The sequence below is a fragment of the Sapajus apella genome, unplaced genomic scaffold, assembly GCF_009761245.1.
Source record: "Sapajus apella isolate SASKATOON/1434 unplaced genomic scaffold, GSC_monkey_1.0 scaffold79, whole genome shotgun sequence".
Lineage (NCBI taxonomy): Eukaryota > Metazoa > Chordata > Mammalia > Primates > Cebidae > Sapajus > Sapajus apella.
This window is the reverse complement of record NW_022437019.1, coordinates 1787492-1811411: the sequence shown is the minus strand read 5'-3', so window position 1 is coordinate 1811411 and position 23920 is coordinate 1787492. Positions and strand designations below refer to the sequence as shown.

General features: G+C 48.2%; 1 protein-coding gene and 1 long non-coding RNA gene across 4 annotated transcripts in view; one reads left to right on the top strand and one right to left on the bottom strand.

Moving 5' to 3' along the window:
- SLIT3 (slit guidance ligand 3) overlaps nucleotides 1–23920 on the bottom strand; it is a 627018-nt gene that overhangs the window by 27460 nt on the left and 575638 nt on the right. For all 3 annotated transcript variants that reach the window (XM_032252688.1, XM_032252689.1, XM_032252690.1), the window contains 5 exons: nucleotides 18170–18241; nucleotides 16394–16557; nucleotides 13174–13298; nucleotides 6204–6301; nucleotides 1587–1726 (listed from right to left, as the gene is read on the bottom strand). In XM_032252688.1, coding sequence (XP_032108579.1) covers nucleotides 1587–1726; nucleotides 6204–6301; nucleotides 13174–13298; nucleotides 16394–16557; nucleotides 18170–18241 — 599 coding nt within the window. The remainder of the gene's footprint in view (nucleotides 1–1586; nucleotides 1727–6203; nucleotides 6302–13173; nucleotides 13299–16393; nucleotides 16558–18169; nucleotides 18242–23920) is intronic.
- Nucleotides 13643–18783, top strand: LOC116533076. The gene is made up of 2 exons (XR_004261075.1): nucleotides 13643–13847; nucleotides 18567–18783. It is a non-coding gene; the product is annotated as an uncharacterized LOC116533076 (long non-coding RNA).

Below are 23920 nucleotides of genomic sequence, written 5' to 3'. Positions count from 1 at the left end.
GTAGGGTAGGGATACCCCGGCCAGAAGGTCAGACTCATCCAGCCCCTGGTCAGACGGGTGTGGACGTCAGGAGTCCTGCCTTCTCACTCTTTGTGCATCCTCCTGTACCTCTGCCTTGGCTTCTTCGGCAGTGACCGTGGGAAGATTCCAGGTGTCCTCCTGGACACTGTCCTAGCACCATCATTTGGCTGTTTTACTTGATGTTTCAGGGGCACGTGAAAGCACAGGATGCCTGGCCCTGATGTTGGGCCATGCTTATTCATTTGTTTTTTCATTCCACACCTATTTACTGAGCACCTCCTGTTTGGCAGGCACTGTGCCAGGAGCTGGGGACACAACAGTGACTAGGTTCTGTCCTACCCACAGCCTATTTGGGAAGATCCACAAATAAGCAGGCAATTACAACACAGAGTTATAGGTGTGACCAGAACTCTGTGGAAGCACAAGGGGGACCCATAACCTCCCCTAGGAGGTCAGAGGAGGCTTCGCAGACACAGACAAGGCTTAGCAGCCCAGTTCACCTGTTATAGATAAGAAGTCCCCTTGGATTTTTCAGGGAAGGAAATGTGAAAAGAATTTGAAGTTCTGGTCTCAGACACATTGCCTCTGAAGTCTGCAGTGCCACAAAATACCGAACGGGTCATGACACCCAGGGGTGACCCTTGCAGATAAGCCCTGAAAAGCTTGCACCACCTGAAAATGTGTTTTAGGAACGTTGGGGAGGGCGGTAAGGCAGGACAGCAGCTCCCAAGCAATGCCAGCTTTTAAGGTCTGAGTTTTGAGTTTCTTCAAATTCCACTTGGTCGAGCCAGAAAGAGAGTGATGTAAGAGAGGAAAAGGTCTAACCATGAATGTTCTCTCTAGGAGTGGGGTGGGAGCAGGGCGGGGAAGGCTGCCTCAGCTCCTGCTCCCAAGGTACAGGCAGTTAGGTCCAGAGGGCTGGCTGCAGGGAAGGAAAATAAAGGTATTGTGTTTTGGGGGTAGGTGGGTGGAATGATCTTCCTGAGGAATGATCTCTTGTGGGAGTCTTCCTGGATTCTCTGGCTGGGTTAGGTTTCTCCTCTGTGATCTCACACCCCTGGGCTTACGGAAGTTATGTTCTCTTTCTAATGAATCCATGCCTCTGTCCACCTGAGTGTAAACTTCTTATGAGAAGGAACTTTGTCTTGTTCATTTTTGTATCCCTAGCTCCTAGCTGAGTGTCTGGAAAATGTGGATTTCAAGAGATGGCTGACTAGACCTGAGCGAAGCACAAACACAATGCAAGCGCCTCTCTGCCAGCCTCAAACACCACTGGGTCTACAGGGGGCCTAAAGAAGAAAGTGGCCAGGAATGAGATGAACAGCAGCTAAAGAGCCTGAGACTCTGTTTCAAGTGGGAAGGAGCAGTGACTTGCTAGTGGGTGGTGGTGGAGGAGAGAGAGAAGCAAACAGGCCTTTGGGGAGCCCCTCCTGGCATAGCATGGTCTTGGAGTCCTACTCTCTGTCCTCAGAGAGAGCGGAGGAGAGTCCTTGGAAGAAGTTAAGAAAATGGTATTCTAGTGACACCCCTCCACTCTGCCACACACACAATCATGAGAGCCTTACCTGTGTAGTTTGGCGGGCAGACACACACGTAGTTGTTGATCCCGTCCACGCAGGTGGCATTGTTTTCGCAGTCGTTGTCCTCACAGTCGTCTGGGTTGATCTCACACCGCTGCCCCTCAAAGCCCAGAGGGCAGGAGCAGCTTTGGGATGTGTGGGAGGGAAGCAGGGGAGAGAGGGGTCAGGGAGAGAGGTGGGTTGGGGTGGCAGAGAGGAAGACAGGGATGGGAAATACAATTAGTCAATTTCTCCTCCAGATGGAGGTCTGAGAAGGCACTTTGGCCACATGAGGCCTTGGGGTCCTGATCAGGTAGACCTTTAGGAGCCTAAAAGGTCATTTCATCCAGCCCCCTGTCTCCAGGCAATGTTCTATCTCCCCTGGCCCATGCTGGCTGCCTCGCTCTGGGACTAATGTCCATCGGCAATGCCCGTGTCATCATTCCCCCAGCTGTAAGTGGTTTCCCAGATATGGCTTAAATTCCTCCAGCTGTCCTCCAAACCACCTTTCCTTCGGCTTTTCTGAGGCACAGTCTCTTTTGCAGATAAAGACAGACAGCAAAATAAACATTCTCCTTTAAGTGATTTTTTTACTCTAAGGCAGCCTTTCTATCTCAGGGTCGGGGGGTGGGCAGAGCATAGTGGCCAAGGTCCCAGACACTGCACCCTGGGGTTTCCTGGGAATGAATTCTGGTTGACACGTTCTAGCTGCTTGACCTTGACCTGGGTGGTTGTGGAGATTAAATGAGATTATATAAGCAAAATGTTTAGAAGGGAACACAGCACACAGAAAATTCTCTGAACCCAGTAGCAAGCTTTAGAGCTACACAAAACCACTCCACTTCCTTAACCGTTCCTTGGGGATGCCATTTCTCCCTATCATGTATTCCTCCTACTTCTGAGCCCCTCCAGCTTCTGGGGGATGAAGGCAGGAGTGGGAGATCCCTCTCCTGCCAAGAGTGAGGCCTTCGGGTGAACTTGGCTTCGAACATCGTGGCCTGGCAAGATGCATTTCCTTCAGTTGTCTCTTAAGTGTCAAATCTCTTGGATCAAAATCTCAAGTGCCTGCATCCCTACCTGATCTTGGTCATATCCCCAAGACTGGGCACGTGAGATAGGTCAGAACAGATAAAGGCTGTGTGGAAGGGGTGGGGGTGGGGGTGGAGTCAGCATCTTTCTAATTAAATAAATTCTGCAGTGACTCTCGATCTTTCTGTGGCCTCACCCGTGAGTCAGGGATTCTCGCTCCATCCGTGAATGTGTGCTTCAGCTTCAGACCTGGAATTTCAGGTTTCAGAGATTACTCTGATTTGGGATTTAGCTAAAAGAGTAAACAATGCTCAGCTAACAGACAGTGAATTTCAGTGGTCCTAGAATCCTCCTGAATTGGCCTCCTTTCTATGACTGAAAACCATGTCACATTTTCTACAAAAGGCCAGGGGCCTCTCGGGTCCCAGCTCTTGGGATACAACAAAATGACTCATTCCTTTTTCCTGTTAGGGACTCTGAGCACTCACGAAAAAGGCCGCTTCTTCAGACCCAGACAGAGGGTTAGTTTCTGAAAGTCCCAAACCACGGTGTTGTTCATTTGTTTTCCTAAAGACCCATTTCTTTGGCTCTCCCAGAGCCTTAGGGCTCCCTGGCAGTGAGACATGGTGGCTGGGCAAGGAAAGAGAGATTCCTAAAGGAGTGACAGAGGGTAGAAGGAAGCTGATGTCTCCTTGTCCTCACTGGAAACCTTGGAGGGCTGTCAGAGACTCCAGGAGCAATGAGCTGGCTATGGGGATGACGGCAGATCTCCTCTCCTGTCGCGGTCTTCTGTGTGGCCCGCTCTGCCAGCCTTTGCTGTTTTTGTGAGCAGGCAATGCAGCAAGATTAGAGAAGCATGTGTATGAGGAGGCTGGTGATGCTGATGACTAAGGTGTGTTATGGGTTGAATTGTGTTCCCTCCAAAAAAGATATGTTGAAATCCTAGCCCCAAGTACCTCAGAACATGATCTTATTTGGAAATAGGGTCTTTGCAGATGTGGTTAGTTAAATTGAGGTTCTGATGAAAGAGTGCAGACCCGGCCAGGTGTGGTGGCTCACGCCTGTAATCTGAGCACTTTGGGAGGCTGAGGCGGGTGAATCACCTGAAGTCAGGAGTTCAAGACCAGCCTGGCCAACATGGTGAAACCCCGTCTTTACCAAAAATACAAAAAAAAAAAAATAGCTGGGTGTGGTGGCGTGCGCCTGTAATCCCAGCTCCCCAGGAGGCTGAGGCATGAGAATTGCTGGAACCCGGGGGGCAAAGTCTACAGTGAGCCGAGATTGCACCACTGCACTCCAGACTGAGCAACAGAGTACAAGACTCTGTCTCAAGAAAAAAAAAAAAAAAAAGAGTATGGACCCATAATCCAATGTAATAGGCGCCTCTCAAAGAAGATGGCCATGAGAAGGCAAACACAGCGAGAGCACCGGTGACCATGCAGGCAGAGAGAGGGGGTCTGCAGCCACGGGCCAAGGCATGCCAAAGATTGCCAGCAACACCAGAAGCCAGGGAGGGACAGGCGAGGAGCCTCCCCCAGAGGCTCAGAGGGAGCATGGCCCTGCTGACACCTTGATTTGGGAATTCCAGCCTTCAGAACTGTCAGACAGTAAATTTCTGGTGATTACAGCCAGCCAGTCTGTGGCTGTTACAGCAGGCCTAAGGAATTACTATAGAATGGAAGAGGGGAGCATACAGGGGAGCTTCCTGACAAGCATCTCTCCCCTTCACCCGCCAGGTGCGGGCCTGATGTGGAGGAGCTTCCCTACTCCCTGAGGAGTGCACATAAGCTCTGCCATCCCTAGTAACTGCCTCACTGCCTTAACCCTGCACCCCATTTCCCTGATCCTGTAGATCTGGGCCCTTTTCCTTTTACATTAAGTCCTAAAAATATTTTCAGTTCATCTGAAACTCTTCAACGACTGGAGATGCAAATGAGATACTTCTGCTCACCCGAACCTCCAGCTGAGACAGGAGAAACACCGCTACCTGCGGCGGGAGCTCTTCCCTCATCTGACCCCCATCTCTTGCCTGGGTGGGCAGACCAGGCTGTGTGTCCTGGAGGGGTGCTTCCTGGCTGGGGCCCCTGTGGCCACATCTGCATTTCCCTGCCATTTCTCCTTACTCCTGCTCTACGTGAGCCGGCAGGAGTGGGTGGTTTGTCTGACTCCAGGCAGGAAAAGGAACTCTGCCTTGAATTTCACTTTTCAGGAGGCAGAGTTTGTTGGAGCTGGCTTGGCAGGTGGACACGTGGGCAGGCAGGTTCCCTGGGGAGGAGAAGTGGGAGCCCAGAACTTGATTTCTTCCCCAGACCACACGGCAGCCTCTGGTCAGAGTGCTTTTGATATTTAATTGGTTGCAACTTGAGCTGTAAGACACCCACACACGGCTTGGCATGAGGTGCCCTTGCCTTTGTTGCCAAGGGGCTGCCGCCTCCTGACTGGTTCACCAGGGATGCCAGAGGAGCCTGTTCCCAACAGTCGGCTTTTGTCAGGGCCACAGGCCAGTAAAACTGGGCATCTGAAAGCTGCTGGAAGGTGGGAAGCAGGAAGGGGTTCTGAGGTTTGGGTGGAAGCCTAATCCCATTCCTAGGACAGAGAGGAGAAAAACCTAAGTGACTTCTATTCACTTTTCTTCTTGAAATGTTAATGCCAGGAAGGAAAGAGAGCTGGAGGTGGGCTTGGAAGATCCAGGTATGAGCATCAGGAGATGTAACCTAGAGCAAGTTCATCTCTTGCCTCAGCTTCCCCATCTATTCAGTGAGGATAATACCTACCTACCTGATAGGGTCATGTAGGGATTTAAATGAGACAATACTTGACTAGTTGGTACCTGGCCTAATAAGCACATAATCATTGCCACTTATGTTGTAACACAGAAAAGCGTGGTGGAAGTGCCAGGTCCTGAAGCCTTCATCCCATCCTTCTCTGACTTTAGCCAGCAGCTGGCTTTTCCCCTGGAGGAAGCACGAGGTTGGGACCTTGTTTCAAATCCCCGTACCAATGCTTAATGTAACTCTGGGCAAAGGGTTTGTCCCTCTGATGCTTGAACCTCCTTATCTGCAAAATGGGATAAACTGTACTTCCCTTACAGGGTACAAGGAGCCTTGAGATCATTCTCACACAGGGCCAGCATAGCACAAGCACCAGGAAGGCCCTCACTGGGCATATCTCTGCTTCTTTAGCCTGCCCAGGGAGCCCTCCAAGGTGAGTGATATGGTTTGGCTGTGTCTCCACTCAAATCTCACCTTGAATTAGAATAATCCCCAAGTGTCAAGGGTGGGGCCAGGTGGAGATAACTGACTCACGAGAGCAGTTTCCCCCATATTCTTCTCTTGGTAGTGAATAAGTCTCATGAGATCTGATGGTTTTATAAATGGAAGTTCCCCTGCAAAAGCTCTCTTTTGCCTGCCACCATGTAAGATGTGCCTTTGCTTTTCCTTTGCCTTCTGCCATGATTGTGAGGCTCTTCAGCCATGTTGAACTGTGAGTCCATTAAACTTCTTTCCTTTTTAAATGACCCAGTCTTGGGTATGTCTTTGTTAGCAGTGTGAGAATAGACTAATACAGTGAGGGAGGCCAGGGGTGAGCTGTTACCTGAACCCATCCTTGTGGCTGTCACTCAGGTGGCAGGTACCTCCATGCTGACAGGGGTTCTGGATACAGGTGTTGATGGGCACAGTGCAGTCCTTGCCCTGAGGAGCAAAAGAGGGAGAAGCACCTGGTTAGGAGGACTTCTTGGGCTGCCACGGCCCAGGAGACCCCAGGAGGTTCAGTGTTCTCTAGGATGATGCTAAGGAGATGGCCACAAGGAGGTCCTGGGAAAGGCCTGCTGTGTGACTTGGAGTCCACCCATGGGAGCCCTCACCCCTAATCACTGCACAGTGAGAAGGGGAGGGGTGATGATAAGCTAGGAGTTCAGGTTCTAGGCTCACTGCTTCCCAGAATTTGCACCCTTCTCTCTCCCAAACTGCAGGGCAAGAACCCAGGTTTTGGATGCAGGCAAAGCTGGTTTCACATTCCAGCCCCATCTCATCTGGGCTGGCTGATCATGACCTCACAAAAGCCTCCTGACCTCTCCAAGTCCACCTCACAGAGTTACTACGAGAATTAAACTAGAGCTTTCATGGAAGGAAAAGGTTACACAGTGTGTAAGCCACCTAGCGCATAGTAGGCATTCTGTAAATGCTAGAAGATGACATTACCTCACTGAAGCTTAAATAAAACCCAAAACTTGAGTAGGGCAGACTAAGACTAAAGTGTGGCCAACAGACCTTGTCTCCTACAAAGGGACAACCCTCAGAGAACCATCCTTGACTGATCTGGAGTGGGGTCCAGGCTTTGGTATTTATTCTAAAGTTCTGAAGGTAAGCCTCAGGTTAGGCCAGGTAAGGAACCTTTGTGATAGAGAGCTCAGGATGGTGTGAGATTCTCTGGAGGAGGCCCCTCTGAAGGGGATGTTTGAGCTGAGAAGGAGCCAACCACATGGAAGGTGAGGAGAGGAACGTGCCAGGCAGAAGGAACAGCGAGGGCAGTGGCCCTGAGGAAGGCAGTCCCAAGGTGGAGACTGCGCTCCATAAGACCCACTGTCTCAGGGAGCAGCCCAACTCTTCTTGGCCTTCTGGCTTCTCCCTTGGGACCGACAGGCCAGGCTCACCCAAGTTTTGGCACGCAGTCCCTTGCAGGACCTGGTAGTGTGGGGCCTGGGAAGGCGACTGCTGCATCCTTTCTGGGCCTTGGGCTCAGTGGCTTGGCACAGACTAGGTGGCGGTGATCATGGGAGCCTGCCCACTGCCACACCACCTGCTTGCCATCTGCTAGAGAAAATCCTCTTCCCTCTTCTCCTGTTGCTGGTGATGTGACGGAATGGAACTGGGGCCTCTGCTGTGGACCCTCTCCAACACCAGAGCCTCAGGCCCATCTCCAACAGCTGGAAGGCATGGGCCATGTCTGTCTGGTTCCCTTCTCAGCTAAGGGGCCAGTCAGAGGTTTCTCGGAGGGGCCAGAGGGAGTGCTGCTTGGGCTGGTATCTGGGTTTATCCTAAACCATAACACAGGGCCCCTTTCTGAAAGTCAGTGTGGAATGGAAACTGTAATACTAGTTCTCACTCACATTGCTGAGCACATTTTCCATTCCAGGCCTCATGCTAAGTGTTTTATATTCATGATCGCATATCATATTCACAACAATCCTATGAGATTGGTGTGACTGTTATTACACTCACTTTTACAGACGGGAAAGACAGACTTAAAAAGTGAGGTAATATGGCCAAGATCACACAGCAGTAAGTGAAATGGGGAGCAAGCAGCTGAACCCAGGCATCCAGCCCAAAGTTGGTGCTGGGAGCCTCTATGTGGGACCACTTAGTCTGCCCCTCTCAAAACACGTGTCCTGGGGGCATGCGGATGGGAGTGCACATTCTAAGTTTGCTGCTGTGTTCCTTGGGGAAATGACTAGTTCTCACTGAGCCTTGTTTTTACCACTTATGACATGGAAATGATATGACCTACCCTACGGGGAATTAGTTAATGGTTAGAAATCGTATCTATGTAAGACACCTAGCACGTAATGGCAGCTCCGTAAATAATAGCGATGATGACAAATGACGATGCCCGGGGTGTGAGGCAGGGCTGAATGTGAGTGACTAAAATACTTTTTTTGGTTTTTGGTGGATGCCAAATAGTTCCAGAGGAGCCTATGTGGGAGTGGTGGTGGCTAACAGATGGACCATGAAAGGCAGGACAAAGAACCTTGAGAAGGTCAAGCAAGACCTCTCCAGCCCCTGCTCCAGGGAACTGGCAAGTACCGGTGACTTCAGGTCAAACCCTCCCAACAGTGGGGTTGGTGGAGGTGGTGGCATCTCCTGCAGCCCTTTGCGCCAAGCACAGAAATCCAGGAGGCAGAGCCTAGTGCTTGATCACATGGTAAGTGGGCCTGGAGGTGGGGATTTCTGTCACTTACATCTCCTTGAAAAATAATCACCATTGCCAATGCCTGGCTAATTAAACTGGTTCAATTCTTTTCAGCCTCACTTTGCTCAAATCTACCAGACTTGTGATGCTTCTTGGTCCTCCACCACACTTTCTATTCCTCGCCTCACTTGTGTGTGTGTGTGTGTGTGTGTGTGTGTGTGTGTGTATGCGCGCATACCACGTGTGTAGGACATGGCCAGGGCTCCTGACTGGCTTCCTTTAAAACAGGTGTCCCCAGCCCCTGGGCCACGGACTACGGACTGGTATCAGTCCATGGCCTGTTAGGAACCAGGGTGGACAGCAGGGATTAAGCAGACAGGGAGGGGCATTGCCACCTGAGCTCCACCACCTGTCAGGTCAGTGGTGGCGCTGGATTCTCCTAGGAGTGGGAACTCTATTGTGAACTGCGCATGTGAAGGATCTAGGTTGCTCACTCCTTAGGAAAATCCAGCTAATGCCTGATGATCTGAGGTGGAACAGTTTCATCCTGAATCCATGCCCCACACCCTAGTTCCATGGAAAAACTGTCTTCCATGAAACTGGTCCCTGGTGCCAAAAAGGTTGGGAATCACTGCTTTAAAAGACACTGGGAAGAGCTACCCTCATTGGAAACCTCTTTTGGAGATGGGACCAGGAGGGCTGCTCTAAGACCTTACTACTCAAAGCGTGGTCCTTGGACTAGTGGCACTGGCGTGTCCTGAGAGCTGGTAAAAAATGCACGCTCTCAGGCCTGACCTCGGTTCTAATGAACTAGAACTTGCATTTTAATAAGCTCTCCAGGTGATTCTTATGCACACAAAAGTTTGAGAAGCATTGTTCTGAGACATCAAACATGCATTCCTGAAACTAAATGGCTGAAAAAGAAACAGCGAACAGATATATTTTATTTCCCCAAATCTTAAAATAGTGGCAAAATAATGACCCTTTGTGAAGTATGTACCGAATCCTGGCACTGAGGTAGCCACTTTTCATCCTTTCAACAGTGCTGCATATGAGTATTCTCAGTTACGGGTGGGGAAAGTGAGGCTTAGGGGGAATCTGACTTGTGAGTGGTTGTGGGTGTAGAGACTTTCTTCCAAGAGATAGCCGAGTTTTGGTTGTAGCTCATGCACTTCCTAAGTGTGACAGCTTGGGTAAATTATTTGATCTTTATGAACCTTAGTTTTTCCAGCTATCAGAAGAGGATAATAAAACTTATTTCACAGGGTGATTAAGAGTGCTACAAGAGATAATGTGCTTAAGCTGCTTCACAAAGGCCTGGCATTATGGGAGATTAAGAGTGGCTGGTACCAAATGTTACACAGTGGTTCCTGTGCTTTTTTGTACTATTGTGGCTTCCCAAGGTCACTCGGCTAGTCGATGGGAAAATGGAGATATCTGGACATAGGTAAATAAGTGCCTGAACTTTGAGCTTGGTTTTATGGGTATCTGGGGATTTCCGTCAACTTAGCCACTCATGCAGAGCTACTACTTCAGTCGCTCTGACTGGGGGGGCCGCTAACCCTGGCAAGAAGGAAAGCAGGAGGGATATACTCAGCACAGAGAATGTGATGCAGCCCTCAGTTAAAGGATCCCTTGGGTTCCACCTGCCCCATTTTACAGCTGAGGAAACTGAGGTGAGGAGAAGCACGGGATCTGTCCAAGGTCATGCATCATGTAGGCACAGGCTCCAGAAGGTCCTGCTTGGTGTTCTTCCCATGGCTACACTCTACTTTTCTCTCTCTTGGAAATTCAGACAGGTCCTAAATGGTCAGGGATCCTCAGCCTCAGCCCCTGCAATGACTGCACTTGCCAACAGGCACTGAGTGGAGTTGCCAGCAGCACAGCTTCTGGAGTCAGTTGGCTCTGAGCTTTGAATCCCAACTCCCTTATCTACCATGCTCAGTCTTCTTCAACTGGAAAGTAGGGACACATTAGGAACTGTATTCTAGGGCTCTGATGAGGAATATGCAAGATAATACAGGTACCTTATTTAATTTACTGTCAGTACATAGTAGGTACTCAATAAATGCTGGTTCTTATGTTACTGTTATTGTCATCATCATCATCTGTACCATCAGCACCATCGCCATCACCAACATCACCACCGTCTCCATTATCACCACTGTCACCTTTGTCATCATCTGTCATCACTGATATCACCACCATCATCATCATCATATTCACCATCACCATCAACATCATGGACCCTAGACCTGCCTGGGCTCAACATTTTCCTCAGGGTCAAAATCTCTGTTCAAATTCTTCTAAAATCAACACGATGTTCAGAATCTTGAGAACAAAGTTCAAAAAAGTGGCCTTATCCTGCAGTAGCCCTGCAGACACTCTCTTTGCTCTGACACTGACATCAGGTCATGCTTCATAGTGTGGTCAGGTGTAGTTGGAAGAAGCCTGGACTTGAAACCCGGCTCTACTACTTTGAGACTCAGGCCTGCTTTAAAGAGAAGCAAGCAAGAATCAGAATGTGAAACAGTTCACCTTATCTTTAGAATAGGGATGATTCTCCCTATCTCATGAGCTGACTATAAAAATTAGAGAAGGAAATAAATGCATAAGCTCCAGATGAGTGCCTGGCCTTTACTGATGATTCAAAACAGAACTATGTATGGAATTGAGAATGTTACAAATGCAGTCACAGTTCTAGGAGAATGACTGAAGTTCCTTGGCAGTTCACAGAGCCACAGACTGGTAATCCTGGATGAAACCAGCAACATACCACCTGTTAGTGATGGCCTATTCCACACCCAGGTATGAGAGACCACCATTCAAGGGTAAAGGTAAAAGGGAGCAGTGTACCAGCTTACTGAGTGCTTACTGAATGACAGGTAACATCCTAGGTGTACTGCGTACGTTACTGTACATTTGACTCTCATGGCAAACCTGAGAGACAGGTCCTAGCTTACAGCTGGGAAGACAGATGAAATTACCAGCCATGGCCACACGGCTAATAAATGACAAAGCTTGAATCTACCCCTGCCTCTCTGTGTAATTGCATAGTCTGAATTTTCTCTGCTGAATCCATAAAAGGGAGTTTCAGAGGATCCACAAATCCTGAGTGTGTCTGCTGTTAATCTCTATTATTCCCTGCTATTAATAATAATTTTGTATGTGGGCACCTGTGACTGTGCATCAATAACATTCTCAATTCTATGCATAGCACAGTTCCCTTCTGAAGCATCAATGAAGGTCAGGCACTCATCTAGGCCTTACACATTTATTCCCTTCTCTAATTTTTACAATCAGCTTATGAGATGAGGGTGCATGGGTCTGGGACTCAGTGGTAAGTGTAAGGCTTTGGAGGTGGCTAGCTTCAAAGAGAATTCTTTGACTCTCTTGTCCTAGGCCCATAGGTGGCACTCTGACACTATCTGCTAGAAGCACAGCTGTAGTCTAGAAATGTATCAGGTAGTCCCATTCCCCAGAGTGAGGCTGCCTTTAAGCCTGTCACTACACACACACAGTCCCACCGGGGACAGAGTTCTGGAGATGCCAGCTTACTCTCACTCCACTTGCATCAGATGTGTGCATTAGATGGGCTGCGGGGCTGTCCTGAAACTCTGGGCTTGCCCCGTGCCTTTGAATGGGTTCCCTGGGAAGGCCGGAAGCTGGGAGGGCCCTGCAGAAGAGGACGGAGCCACAGCTTTGCCGATTCCAGTGAAGCACAAGGAAGGGCTCAACTATTCAGGAAACCCTCCAGGGGAGAAGGACTGGGTTCTGAAATCACATAGTCTGGGTCTTAATCACAGCCCTACTGCTTGCAAGCTTTGGACATTGAGTTGAACTCTTCACAGACTGAGGTCCAGTCTCCAAATCTGTAAAAAGGGAATTAATGAGACCTTCTTCTTAGGTTTGCTGGGGTGTTTGAAAAGGTGAGTAAAATGCCAAGCACACTACTTGGCACACAGTCTGTACTCTGTAGGTGCTGGTGAGAGGCACACGGTCGATAGCCACAGGGGGCACGACACTGTACTGTGGGTGAGAGGAACGTGCTGGGTGAGAAGAGAGGGAAGGACTGTCTTGGAGGTAGCCTGGATTTCTGGGGAAGACAGAGGGGAGAACTGGGATCTCCATCCTCTTGCTGCCTGACCTTAGCCTGTCAATCTTCTGGGTGAGCTTGGCAGCCCCTAGGCCTTTCAATCCCCCTTGGTATCTGCATCAAGCTGGAACCAGCACTTCCAAGGCTGGTTGCTCTGAGGGTGGGGTTTGGCTGGGACATGGTGGGGTGGAGGTTCTGGAAATCCCCTTAGAAGGGAAGTTGGGAGAATGGGTTCAAGGGATGCCTCTACTTGGAAACACTTTCACTCTCTGAGACTTAATTTCCCCACGTTTCACAAAGAAAATACAAATGTTACATTTTCTCCTTCTGTCCTGGCATCCTGGCCAAGACCATACGGGGTCCTCTCTGACTGGCAGCTCCCACCAGTTCAGAGAACAGGAGTGTTCCTGGCAAATGCTGCTTTGGGGTGCTGACCTGTGCAATGGACTCATCCAAGCTGTCCCTTGAAGGGAGAGTAGGGCTCGGTGCCCCTTTCTAGGGCCAGGGGTGAAGGAGGAGTCTGAGGCATGAATGTGGGGGTGGGGCCTCCCAGCATACCTTGTAGCTGTAGGGGCAGGCACAGCGGTACAGCTCCACAGGGTCCTGGGTGCACGTCCCGTTGTTCTTGCACGGGCCGGAGAGGCAGGCATTGCATTTGGCCGCAATGTTGATGTCCACTGGCCCTAGGCAGCAAAACCACAGAGTGCTGACGGCAGGTCCCGAGTGCGCTCACTGCCACACCTCCCTTCCCCTCTGCTCTGGGCCCTCCCTCAGCCAGTGCCAAGCCCTCCCCAACACCATGCCCAGATAGCAGCTGGCTCTCCCCAGCCAGCACATCCAGTCCAGCTAGACTCCCATTAATTCAGCCATTGTCCGGTGAGGAAAAATCACAGTGGGACATCATTCAGAAACACTTCTGCAGTCAAATCAATTACTGTAATTAGCCTGATCCGATTTTGGTGCTAATCGGCAAACAATGCACCATAATTAGAAACCCCCTGTGTATCTTTTCGTATTCCAGGAAGCTCTGGGCCCAGGCTCCATTCGGACCTCCCATTTTTCTATCCAAAAACACCCCTCCCTATGGAATAGTCTGTGCCAGGCTAAGCAGGGCCCAGTGCTGGGGCCAAAGGCACACAGAGGAAGTCTCCCTTGGAAAACCTTGAAAGTAAGAAATGGATGGCCTCAGAGGACACAGCGATGATGCTGACAATGGGTGGAAAACTGCTCAGGTGCATGTTGCATCTGTGACCATTTCAGCTGAGTCCTGCTTGCTTTAGCTGCAAGCACTGGCGGAAGGTCAGGGTTCTTCCCAGAGCTTTGCAAAGGGGGCTGTGTCCTGCTGCTGCAGCCAGCTTTGACAGTGAGCCCTGGATACACAGGCCCTGCTTAATGTCAGGACTGTCAATGACCTTGGGGCTAACAGTCACCAACCTGGAGATGTGCTGAGATGAACTTCAGTGAGTGACCATTTGCGGATGAGTAAACAGAGTGGCCTGATTGAGCGCTGGTAGCGGGGGCTCAACCATAGCTTCATATTAGAATAGGAAGACTATCTGTCCCGGTTTGCCTGGGGCTAAGGGGGTCTGCAGGACACAGCTTTCAGTGCTAAAACCAAGAACAGCCCAGGCAAAACCCAGATGACTTGGCTGCCTTATGCTACAACCAGCTGCAGTGCTTTTTTTTTTTTTTTTTTTTTTTGGAAGTGGAGTCTCACTCTGTTGCCCAGGCAGGAGTGCAGTGGTGCAATCTTGGCTCACTGTAATCTCCACCTCCTGGGTTCAAGTGATTCTCCTGCCTCAGCTTCTGAGTAGCTGGGATTACAGGCGCGCACCACCACACCTGGCTCATTTTTGTATTTTTAGTAGAGATGGGGTTTCCCCATGTTGGCCAGGCTGCTCTTGACCTCCTGACCTCAAGTGATCTACCCGCCTCAGCCTCCCAAAGTGTGGGGATTACAGGTGTGAGCCATTGGTGCCCCGCCCCCAGCAGCAGTGCTTTTAAAAGTCCCCACACCCAGGTTATACTCCAGACCAATTTAATCAAAACCTAGAGGGTGGAGCCAGGCTTCAGTAATTTCAAAAGCTCCTATATGATTTCCAGAATGTGCAGCCAAGATTGAGACCCATACTGTCTTGGCCTAGGTGAGCCTCTTTAGTATCAGATCTGATACCTTAGAAGCAGGAAGAGGAAAATTAAAATTAGCTTTAAGCCAATGGAATGTTTTTCTGCTTGCAGCAGAAGTGTGGGACACACCAAAGTTTGAGAGGGTAATTAAAGTATATCTACATGTCAAAATAAATATTAAGCCTCTCAGAGATGAGCAAAAGAGATTAACAGATGTATATATTGTCAAAAATTCAGGTTCCCCAGTAATCAGACAAAATAAGTTATTTTTTTTAACTTATTGAATTTGCAATGATGTAAAATAAGAGAAAATAATGACAGGGTCCAGTGAAAAATGCAATCAAAGAATGCTACTGAGAATGTAAGTTGGTTATAACCCTTTTTGAAAATGAATTTGGCAAAATAAAAAAATAATAATATACTTTGATTCAGTAATTTCTCTTCTCTGAATCTTGTCTGAGGATATGATTTCAAATAGAGAAAGTGTCAATGGTTTAAAAAAAAAAAAAAAAAGGAAATACTCTAAAGATTCAAAACCAGAAATGGATTAAGTGGCAGTGGAATATCAGCTGGGTGATCAAGATTGTGTATTCTGTAATTAGCTAGACCTGGAAGTTAAATGACTTCTTTAGAAGTTAGTCATTTAACCTGTTAAGCCTCAATTTTCTTATTTTTAGAAATGAGGATAATATTAAAAGTTGATCACGTAGAGGTATTAGGTAATTAAGTAAGTTAATACGTGAAGAATGAAGAAAAATGGGGCATGGGCTTATGCCTGTAATCCCAGGACTTCGGGAGGCCGAGGCAGGAGGATCATGAGGTCAAGAGATCGAGACCATCCTGGCCAACATGGTGAAACTCCGTCTCTACTAAAAATACAAAAATTAGCTGGGCATGGTGGTGCAGGCCTGTAGTCCCAGCTACTTGGGAGGTTGAGGCAGGAGAATCGCTTGAACCTGGGAAGCGGAGGTTGCAGTGAGCCAAGATCATGCCACTGAACTCCAGCCTGGCAACAGAGTGAGACTCCATCTCAAAAAAAAAAAGAGGAAAAAAAAGACACGAGAAAGTGCTTAACATCCTTCCTGTTGCATAAGAACTCAGTAGTAGTTTGTTGTTATAATAATAATATGATCAATAAAAAAATCACATGTACAAAAAGTTTGCTCAGTAAAATGGGAAAATGCTTATGTTCTAATCATGTTGGATAAAAAAGTGCAGGTTAAAGATTTTCTGAAGGCCAGATGCAGTGGCTTATGCCTGTAGTCCCAGCATTTTTAGAGGCCAAAACAGGAGGATGGTTGGAGATCAAGAGTTTGAGACCAGCCTGTACAACATAGTGAGATCTTGTCTCTACAAAAGGTTAAAAAAAAAAAAAAAGATTTTCTCAACTATGGAAAGACATGTACAGAAAGCAGTCAGTGAGGAGGTATGTGGCAATGCCGGCAGGGGGACTTGGAGAGAATGACACTTGGCCCATTAGATGAGGGTCCACATCAGCATCAACATCTGAGCCTCTTTGTGGGACCCATGGAAGAGACAGGGTGAAGGCTTCTGAAGCCACATCTGTTGAGTTGCCCTGCTCTGACAGGTTGCTGGGGACACAGCAGACCCCACGAGAGGCAGGGGCGGGTGGGGTGTGGGCAGCACCTACCTTTGCACTGGAAGCGGTGGGTTGGGGTGGTGAGCAGGAGCCTGTCGGCCATGGGTTCAGGGCTACTGCAGCGGGCGATGCCAGGCTCCTTGTACCCCGCCTTCACCCACTCCGACAGCCACCGAAGACTGCAGTCACAGTGGAGTGGGTTGGTTCCCAGCGCCCTAGGAGGCAGAACAGGAAGTCAGGGCCCCCTGCCCAGCGTGGCCTGTAGGCTTCCTATCTTCCTGTCTCTGGAAATGCATTTTCAGACTTTGGCTAGATTCTTCAGTCTCCAGTCTCCTCCAGACTCTGTGTCTGATATGGGGCCGGTATAGTGGTTGTCTCCATTGTGGCACAGTTAGTATCTCCAGAGTGTACTTCCAATCCTGTGGACGTTTCCATTCCCATCCAAGCCCCTTCCACTCTGAGGCGTGGCTCTCGCCTAGGCAGGTAAGACTCACTCCTCAACTTAACCTCATCCAAGGCTCCTAGGGAGCTTCTTGGATCTCTGGCCATCTGATTATCTGGTTCCCTTGCCCTATTGAAGGGTCCACTGGAGGATATACCGTGCAGAGAAGGTTCTGAAAGCCTGCAACCTAGGAAGCAGTGTCAGACCACTTGGCTGAGGAATGCAGGGGAGGAGGGTTAAGTCCAGCACAGACATCTCCAAAGTTGTGATTGGGAAGAAAATACTAGAAATTCTGTTTTTTACAAAAAATTATATCCTTTAACAATTCTAGTTTTGAATGTTTTAGAATATGCGTACATTGTATATCTGTATAATGGTATATACACACATTATGAAAATAATTAAATAAGCATATAGAAGGAATACAAACTTGAAAATGTTTGCTGACAGAGGTGCATAAACAAATGCAGAGATCCCTGATCTGGGGAAAAGAGATCTGGCCTGGGAGTGAGGGAACCCAGGTTCTAGCCTAACATCTCACTGATTTGACAGGCAACCTTCAGCGAGTCACTTAGCATTTATGGGCCTCCATTTCCCCTGTGTAAAATATGAAGGGAATACCTGTTGCAGAGTGCAGAGTGGTTAAGAATACGTGCTTTGGAGTCAAAGCAAACCTGGATCTGATACTGGGCCCTGCTATTTCCTAGCTGTGCCACACTTAGACAAATTCTATTTTTTTTTTTTTTTTTTTTGAGACGGAGTTTCACTTTGTTGCCCAGGCTGGAGTGCAGTGGCGTGATCTTGGCTCACTGCAACCTTCGCCTCCTGGGTTCAAGTGATTCTTCTGCCTTAGCCTATCGAGTAGCTGGGATTACAGGCACCCACCACGCCTGGCTAATTTTGGTCATTTTAGTTAGTAGAGACCGGGTTTCACCATGTTGGCCAAGCTGGTCTCGAATGCCTGACCTCAAGTGATCCTCCCACGTTGGCCTCCCAAAGTGCTGGGATTACAGGCATGAGCCACTACACCCAGCTGACAAATTCTTTAACCTAAGTTTCAATGTTATTACATATAATAAAGGGATAAAAAATGCCTTATAGCTGTAAGAAATAAATAGAAAACTTATCTAAAGTGTTTAGCACATAGCACATGTTTTCTGTTAGTTCTTATTAAATATTTACATTGTTTACAGAATTGAGGATGCCTTTGAAGGCATCTGAAGCAGGGAACAAGACAATATGCAGTGTGGATACGTTGTTGTAAAATATACCGCATGCATAAGGCAAGGACGTATACCAAAATGCTGACAGGGATGACACTGTTGCTGACACTTTTCATGCTTTCCTGTTTTGAATGCGCATTGGGGAGAAATACTGCTACTTACAGATGGGAAAGAGATGTGAGGTCATTGAAGGAGCCTTCAGGAACGCTGGAAATGTCGTTGCCATGGAGGGTTCTGAAGCAGAGGGCACAGGGTGGAAGGTTAGCGCCCAGTCATTTGAATTCAGCACATTCTCAGGGCCTCCCGTGCCTGGCCCTGCCACGCTTCACTTTTGCTCAGAGCCCCACTGCTCCTAGCAGTAGCTGCCACCCTCTTTGCTATGGGTGCATGAATGTTCTGTGTCCAGCTCAGCAGCAAGGACGGAGGGAGTAGAGGGTTTGGGGAAGAAGGGGATGGATTTTTCAGTCTGACAGACCTGAGGTGAAATCAGAAATCAGTCTCTTTTAGCTGTGGAATGCTGAATAAGTTACATCCCTTTTCTAGGCCTTCATTATTGCAGCTGAAAAATGAAGAGACATATCTACCCACGGGCATCACTGGAGTTTCAGAGATCATGTGAAGAGCTGTGCTTAAGACTGGAAGTTCTGGAGCCAGGCTGCTTACAGTCAAACCTGACTTGGTCACTCACCAGCTGTGCAACTGAAGGCAAAGCAATTTACCCTCTCTGTGCCTCAGCCTCTATTGTAAAACAGGGACAAGAATAAAAGGGCTTGCCATGAAAGTTGTCATGGGTGTGTTAATCCACGTGGAGAGAGCCAGCATTTTCTAAGTGCGAAATGATTGATTAGTATTAATATTTCTGGAAGAGACTTGAAGGGTATCTGATATCAAGGAATTCAGTAATTTGCTTCCCTTCCTATTTTCCCAAAGAGATCTTAGGTGAGTTGAGAAATGCTACCAATCCCAGCTTCGGTGACAGAAGGAGGGGGTCCTCAGCTCCCGAGGAGAGTCTCTGGAGCCGAACACTCATTGTTATGGAAACAGCTTCGGCATCAGCCACACACAATACACGAGTCTGGCACTTGTGTGCACCTGAGAGCATCTTCCCACAGCATGTTGGAAGGGCCGAGCACGCTGCTTGGTATTAATCATGCCTCTCTCCACCCTGTGGAGTAGGCAGCTAGGAGCTATTCTCACTTACACAGTGGTGCCGTATACTAAGCCTTCCACAAACTCCTGGAGGATAAGGGCATGAAAAACTCAATGAACACTGCTCTGTGTTCAAGTAACAACATGAGCAGATCCACAACTCCTGGACTATATTCTCCATTAAAGGCTTAATCATCAACTGCATTAAAAAAATCTGCAAATTCATAGAAACTCAAAGGCTTCTTCAGTGACTGATGGGCACCATCACCTGTGCTGCCGATAAGCACCCTTCAGGGTCAGGACTAACAACTTTATTGCAGGCAGGGAGTCCTAGTAGAACAAAGAGACAATTAGTGTTGACAGTAGAAGTACAGATGGAATAATAACGAATGAATTTGCTCCTCTTCCCCTTTTAACTGAAGTTAGCTTCCCCTTGGTCTTCAGCTGAAATAGACACATGAGCCTAATTACTCTTGATAGAGAACAGTGGCTCTCACACCTAGTGAGCTATGGAAGCTAGTAAATATGCAGATTCCTGAGCCCCACTTCCAGAGATTCTGATTCAATGGGTCTGGGGTGGGGCCTGAGATTCTGCATTTCTGACAAACTCTGAGGTGATGCTGACGCCAGTAGCAAGGGTTTAGAAAGGTTTTTCCTACTGCTTTAAGGCAAGGGCCTTATTTCTCTCCTCCTCCCATGTAATCTCTTCTTCTCTTTCTCCTTGGTTACCCTCCGTTGTCATCCTCATCACTACCAGCTCCTTCTCATTCCACCTCACAGCTCTCTGGTGAAATTCTCAGGGTGAAAGTCAGCCTCAATTCTTAGGCAGCTAGGACAGCAAGAAGATGGCAAACAGCCATCCGGAGTGTTCATGGTAGCTTCTTACCTCCCCAGGTAAAGAGGAGTGAGAAGCACTTCCTAACACTTTTATCAACATCATTCCGCCTCCAATTTATGAGGTTATTTATGAAACACACCAGTCTCAGCCTGCTATTGACTTGGATGGCTTCAGGGCCGCTTGCTGTTTTGCATATGCACCCAGGTTCATTGTCAGTCATTTCCAAATGAGGCCTGCCCCGCTGGAGAGGCATAAGGCCTAATTTTAAAACACTAAAGGACCCAGAGGCAGTTTTGACATTGCGACACCTGCAAGACAGGCTCCATTCTCTACTAAAAATACAAAAATTAGCTGGGGCATGGTGGCAGGCACCTGTAATCCCAGCTACTCAGGAGGCTGAGGCAGGAGAGTTGCTTGAACCCGGGAGGCAGAGGTTGCAGTGAGCTGAGATAGTGCCATTGCACTTCAGCCTGGGCAACAAGAGTGAAACTCTGTCTCAAACAACCAACCTGCAGAGTAACAGCATTGTAACTTACTAGGACAACTCACTAAATCTGCCTACACTGCATGTTCTCTGTCCTGGTTTGGCCCCCAAAGAAGTACTCTTGGCTGTCAAACAACCATCCTAAAGGATGCCAGTGAGGTGGATAAATCACTGCTCCTTCCCCTTTCTCTCCTCCCCCAAGCCTCCCAGGGGCTGGGCTGGCAAGCAGCTGTCAACTCCTAGTGGCTCCTCTTCAAGCACGTGGAACAACTCCTCCTCCTCTCCTAACTCTTAAGGGAGATTAAAGGCAAAATTAAGAATTTCAGAATGCAGACGAGGGCATCATCAGGGCAACATTAGGGCATAACCATTCCTCAGTTCTGGGCTGTAATCCCTAGGTCCTACGGTTTATACAAAGAACAGCGGGAACTATCCTCATTCTAAATGTGGGTAGGAGCGAGTGAATTCTCTTCTGAGCAGGCTAAGCTATTCCCAGGTGATCTGGGGGTTTAGAACTTAAGGCTCTGGAGTCAGACTGCCTGGGTGTGAATCCCTCCTCTGATACTGGCTGTATGAGCTGAGACAATTGACTTAATCTTTTGTTTTCTCAGATTTTTCACCTCTGGAATGGAAGAATTTTTAGTAACTACATATAGTAGACATTTGTAGGTGGTGTGGGCTTCTTAGCAGCAGTGCTCTTTTCTATAGCAGTTCCTCTGTTTTCTACTGGGAATGTACCCTTCCTACCTCTGGGTCCCAGTGGGTTGGCCTCTGGGTGAAGCTGTGGCTTAGGTCTGGCCAATCAGTCACAGTGATCAGTCTGAGGTTGAGCAGGTAACCTAAGGGGGCCAAGGAGAGACACTTCTGGGGCTTTCTCTGGAAGTACTAGGGCAGAAACAGTTTCATTTTGTGGGGCTGCTAATCCGCTACGATGTAAACTTTCAGCCCATCATGATCCTCTGTGTCTTCAACAGAGAAATACTGCCTGAGAATGGAATCCACTCAGGAAAGCAGGGCTGAAGAGGGAGAGACACATTTCTTTTTATGGTTATTTTTTGAGACAGAGTCTCACTTCGTTGTTCAGGTTGGAGTGCAGTGGCGCGATCTAGGCTCACTGCAACCTCCGCCTCCTGGGTTCAAGCGATTCTCCTGCCTCAGCCTCCTGAGTAGCTGGGATTACAGATGTGCACCATCATGCCTGCCTAATTTTTGTATTTTTATTAGAGATGGGGTTTCGCCATCTTGGCCAGCCTGGTCTTGAACTCCGGACCTCAGGTGATCCACCTGCCTTGGCCTCCCAAAGTGCTGGGATTACAGGCGTGAGCCACTGCGCCCAGCCTACTCATTTCTGACAGTCTCATTGCAGCCTCTGCATCCAGCCCTAGAGCCCAGTTTCTTCCACTGCATTCTTCAGTTATCTGAGTTGATAAATTCTCTTTATGCTTAAGGTGGTTTGAGCTGATTTGCTTTCTCTACGCCCAGGAGGAGAGCTAATACACCACTTCATAAGCTAGCTGTGAGGATTAAAAGAGAGGATGTCAGTGGTTCAGAAACACTCAGTCACATTAGCTGTGATGACTGTTCTCATTGTCATGACTCCTCCTCCAGTTTTTGAATGGATTTTGGGGCCAGTCTTCTGGGCGCTACCCACATAGCGTAGAAGCCTGAAAGTGTGCATCTCTGGGTGAGGAAGAAAACACCTCATTTTTACATGCGCCGGCTCCCTCCAGTCTGAAATGGGTGCAGATAAAAACAGATGCTAGCCTGTGATGGGGAAGCAGGTAGAATGTGGTAGAAAGAGCACTGAGCTAGGAGCCCAGAAAGGAGTTCCAGCCTGGGTTCTGCCTGTGCCTTGGGGCTACTCAGCAGCCTCTCTTCCCACTCTTGCCCCCCAGAGACCACATTACAGCCACACCTGTAGCTTCTTGTGATTCCTCCAATGCACATGCCTTTCCTGACTTCAGGGTCTCTGTCCAGGGCATTTACATTCTCCCGGCCTAGAATGTTCTTCACTCCCATCCCTACTTAGGTAACCACTCAGTCTTGGAAGCACAAGAAGAGTGATTCTGAAAGCAAACAGTATTGGATTTAAATTCCAACTTTAGCCAGGCGCGGTGGCTCACATCTGTAATCCCAGCACTTTGGGAGGCCAAGGTGGGTGGATCATGAGGTCAGGAGTTCAAGACCAGCCTGACCAATAGGGTGAAAGCCCGTCTCTACTAAAATTACAAAAATTAGCTAGGCATGGTGGCACGTGACTGTAATCCCAGCTACTCAGGACGCTGAGGCAGGGGAATCACTTGAACCCGGGAGGTGTGGAGGTTGCAGTGAGCCAAGATTGTGTCACCGCATTCCAGCCTGGGTGACAGAGCAAGATTGCGTCTCAAAAAAAAAAAAAAATTCCAATTTTATCACCTACTGATTGCATCGCTTTGGGCAAGTTACTTAATCTTATTCAGCCTCTGTTTGCTGATCTGTGAAATGGGGATAATAGATGTATATCCTTCATAAGGTAGAGGGTAATTAAGATAATGTAACTAAAACACTTAGCCCTGTGTGCTGTGTGTAGCCATGGTTTGATGAATGTCAGTGGTGATTATTAACTTTCCTTTCAGAAAGCCTTTTGGGTGGCCAAGACTGGGTTACACGCCTCTCACTTGCATTCCCATGATCCCATGGCTCTTCTCTCAGGTACCACCCTGTATTGTAGTTGCTTATTTACTTGTTTGTTTCTGCTTGTAGACTAAGAGCTCCCTGAGGACAGCAATTGTGTCTCATTCACTGTTTTCTTTCCCCCATCCAGAGTTAAGCACAGCAACTAACCCATGGCAGGTATTCAGGAAAGGATGAATAACAGAATGATCTTTAACAAGTCACTAAACCTTTCCGAATCTGTCTTTTCTTCTTATCAAAGAAAGGTTTAGCTAGAAGAATGTCCAGTATTCACTCTCCATTCCTAAAATCTGCGATTAAACTTTGTTTACTTCTTTTCATTTTAGAGAAGTCAACGTGCTATCCCTGGACCATAGTTGGGAGGTCACAGTGAATCATCTTCTGGCTCAGCAGAAGAATTTTCTAATGCTCTAATAGCTGGTCAAAAGTAGGGTTGGCTGGTAAGGGAGTGAACTCTGCGTCTCAGAAGGTAATTGAGCAAAGGCCTCCCTTACAGGGATGTTTTAAGGAGAATTCAGGCAATTGGCAGAGCAGTGATGAACAGCCCCATGTGTATAAACAGCACAATTTTACTTCAGGGACTAGGAGCTAAAAATACTCCTAGTATTTTTAGGAGTATTTTGAGGATGGTGAATGATAAAAGATAGTGAATGATAATCCCACTGGCTCCTTTGCGAGCACACACTGAAATTGCCTGCCCAGAGCTAACTGATTCCAGGTGGCTCTCCTGCGGGAGAGACAGTTGAGACCACACGCACACGAGGCATGT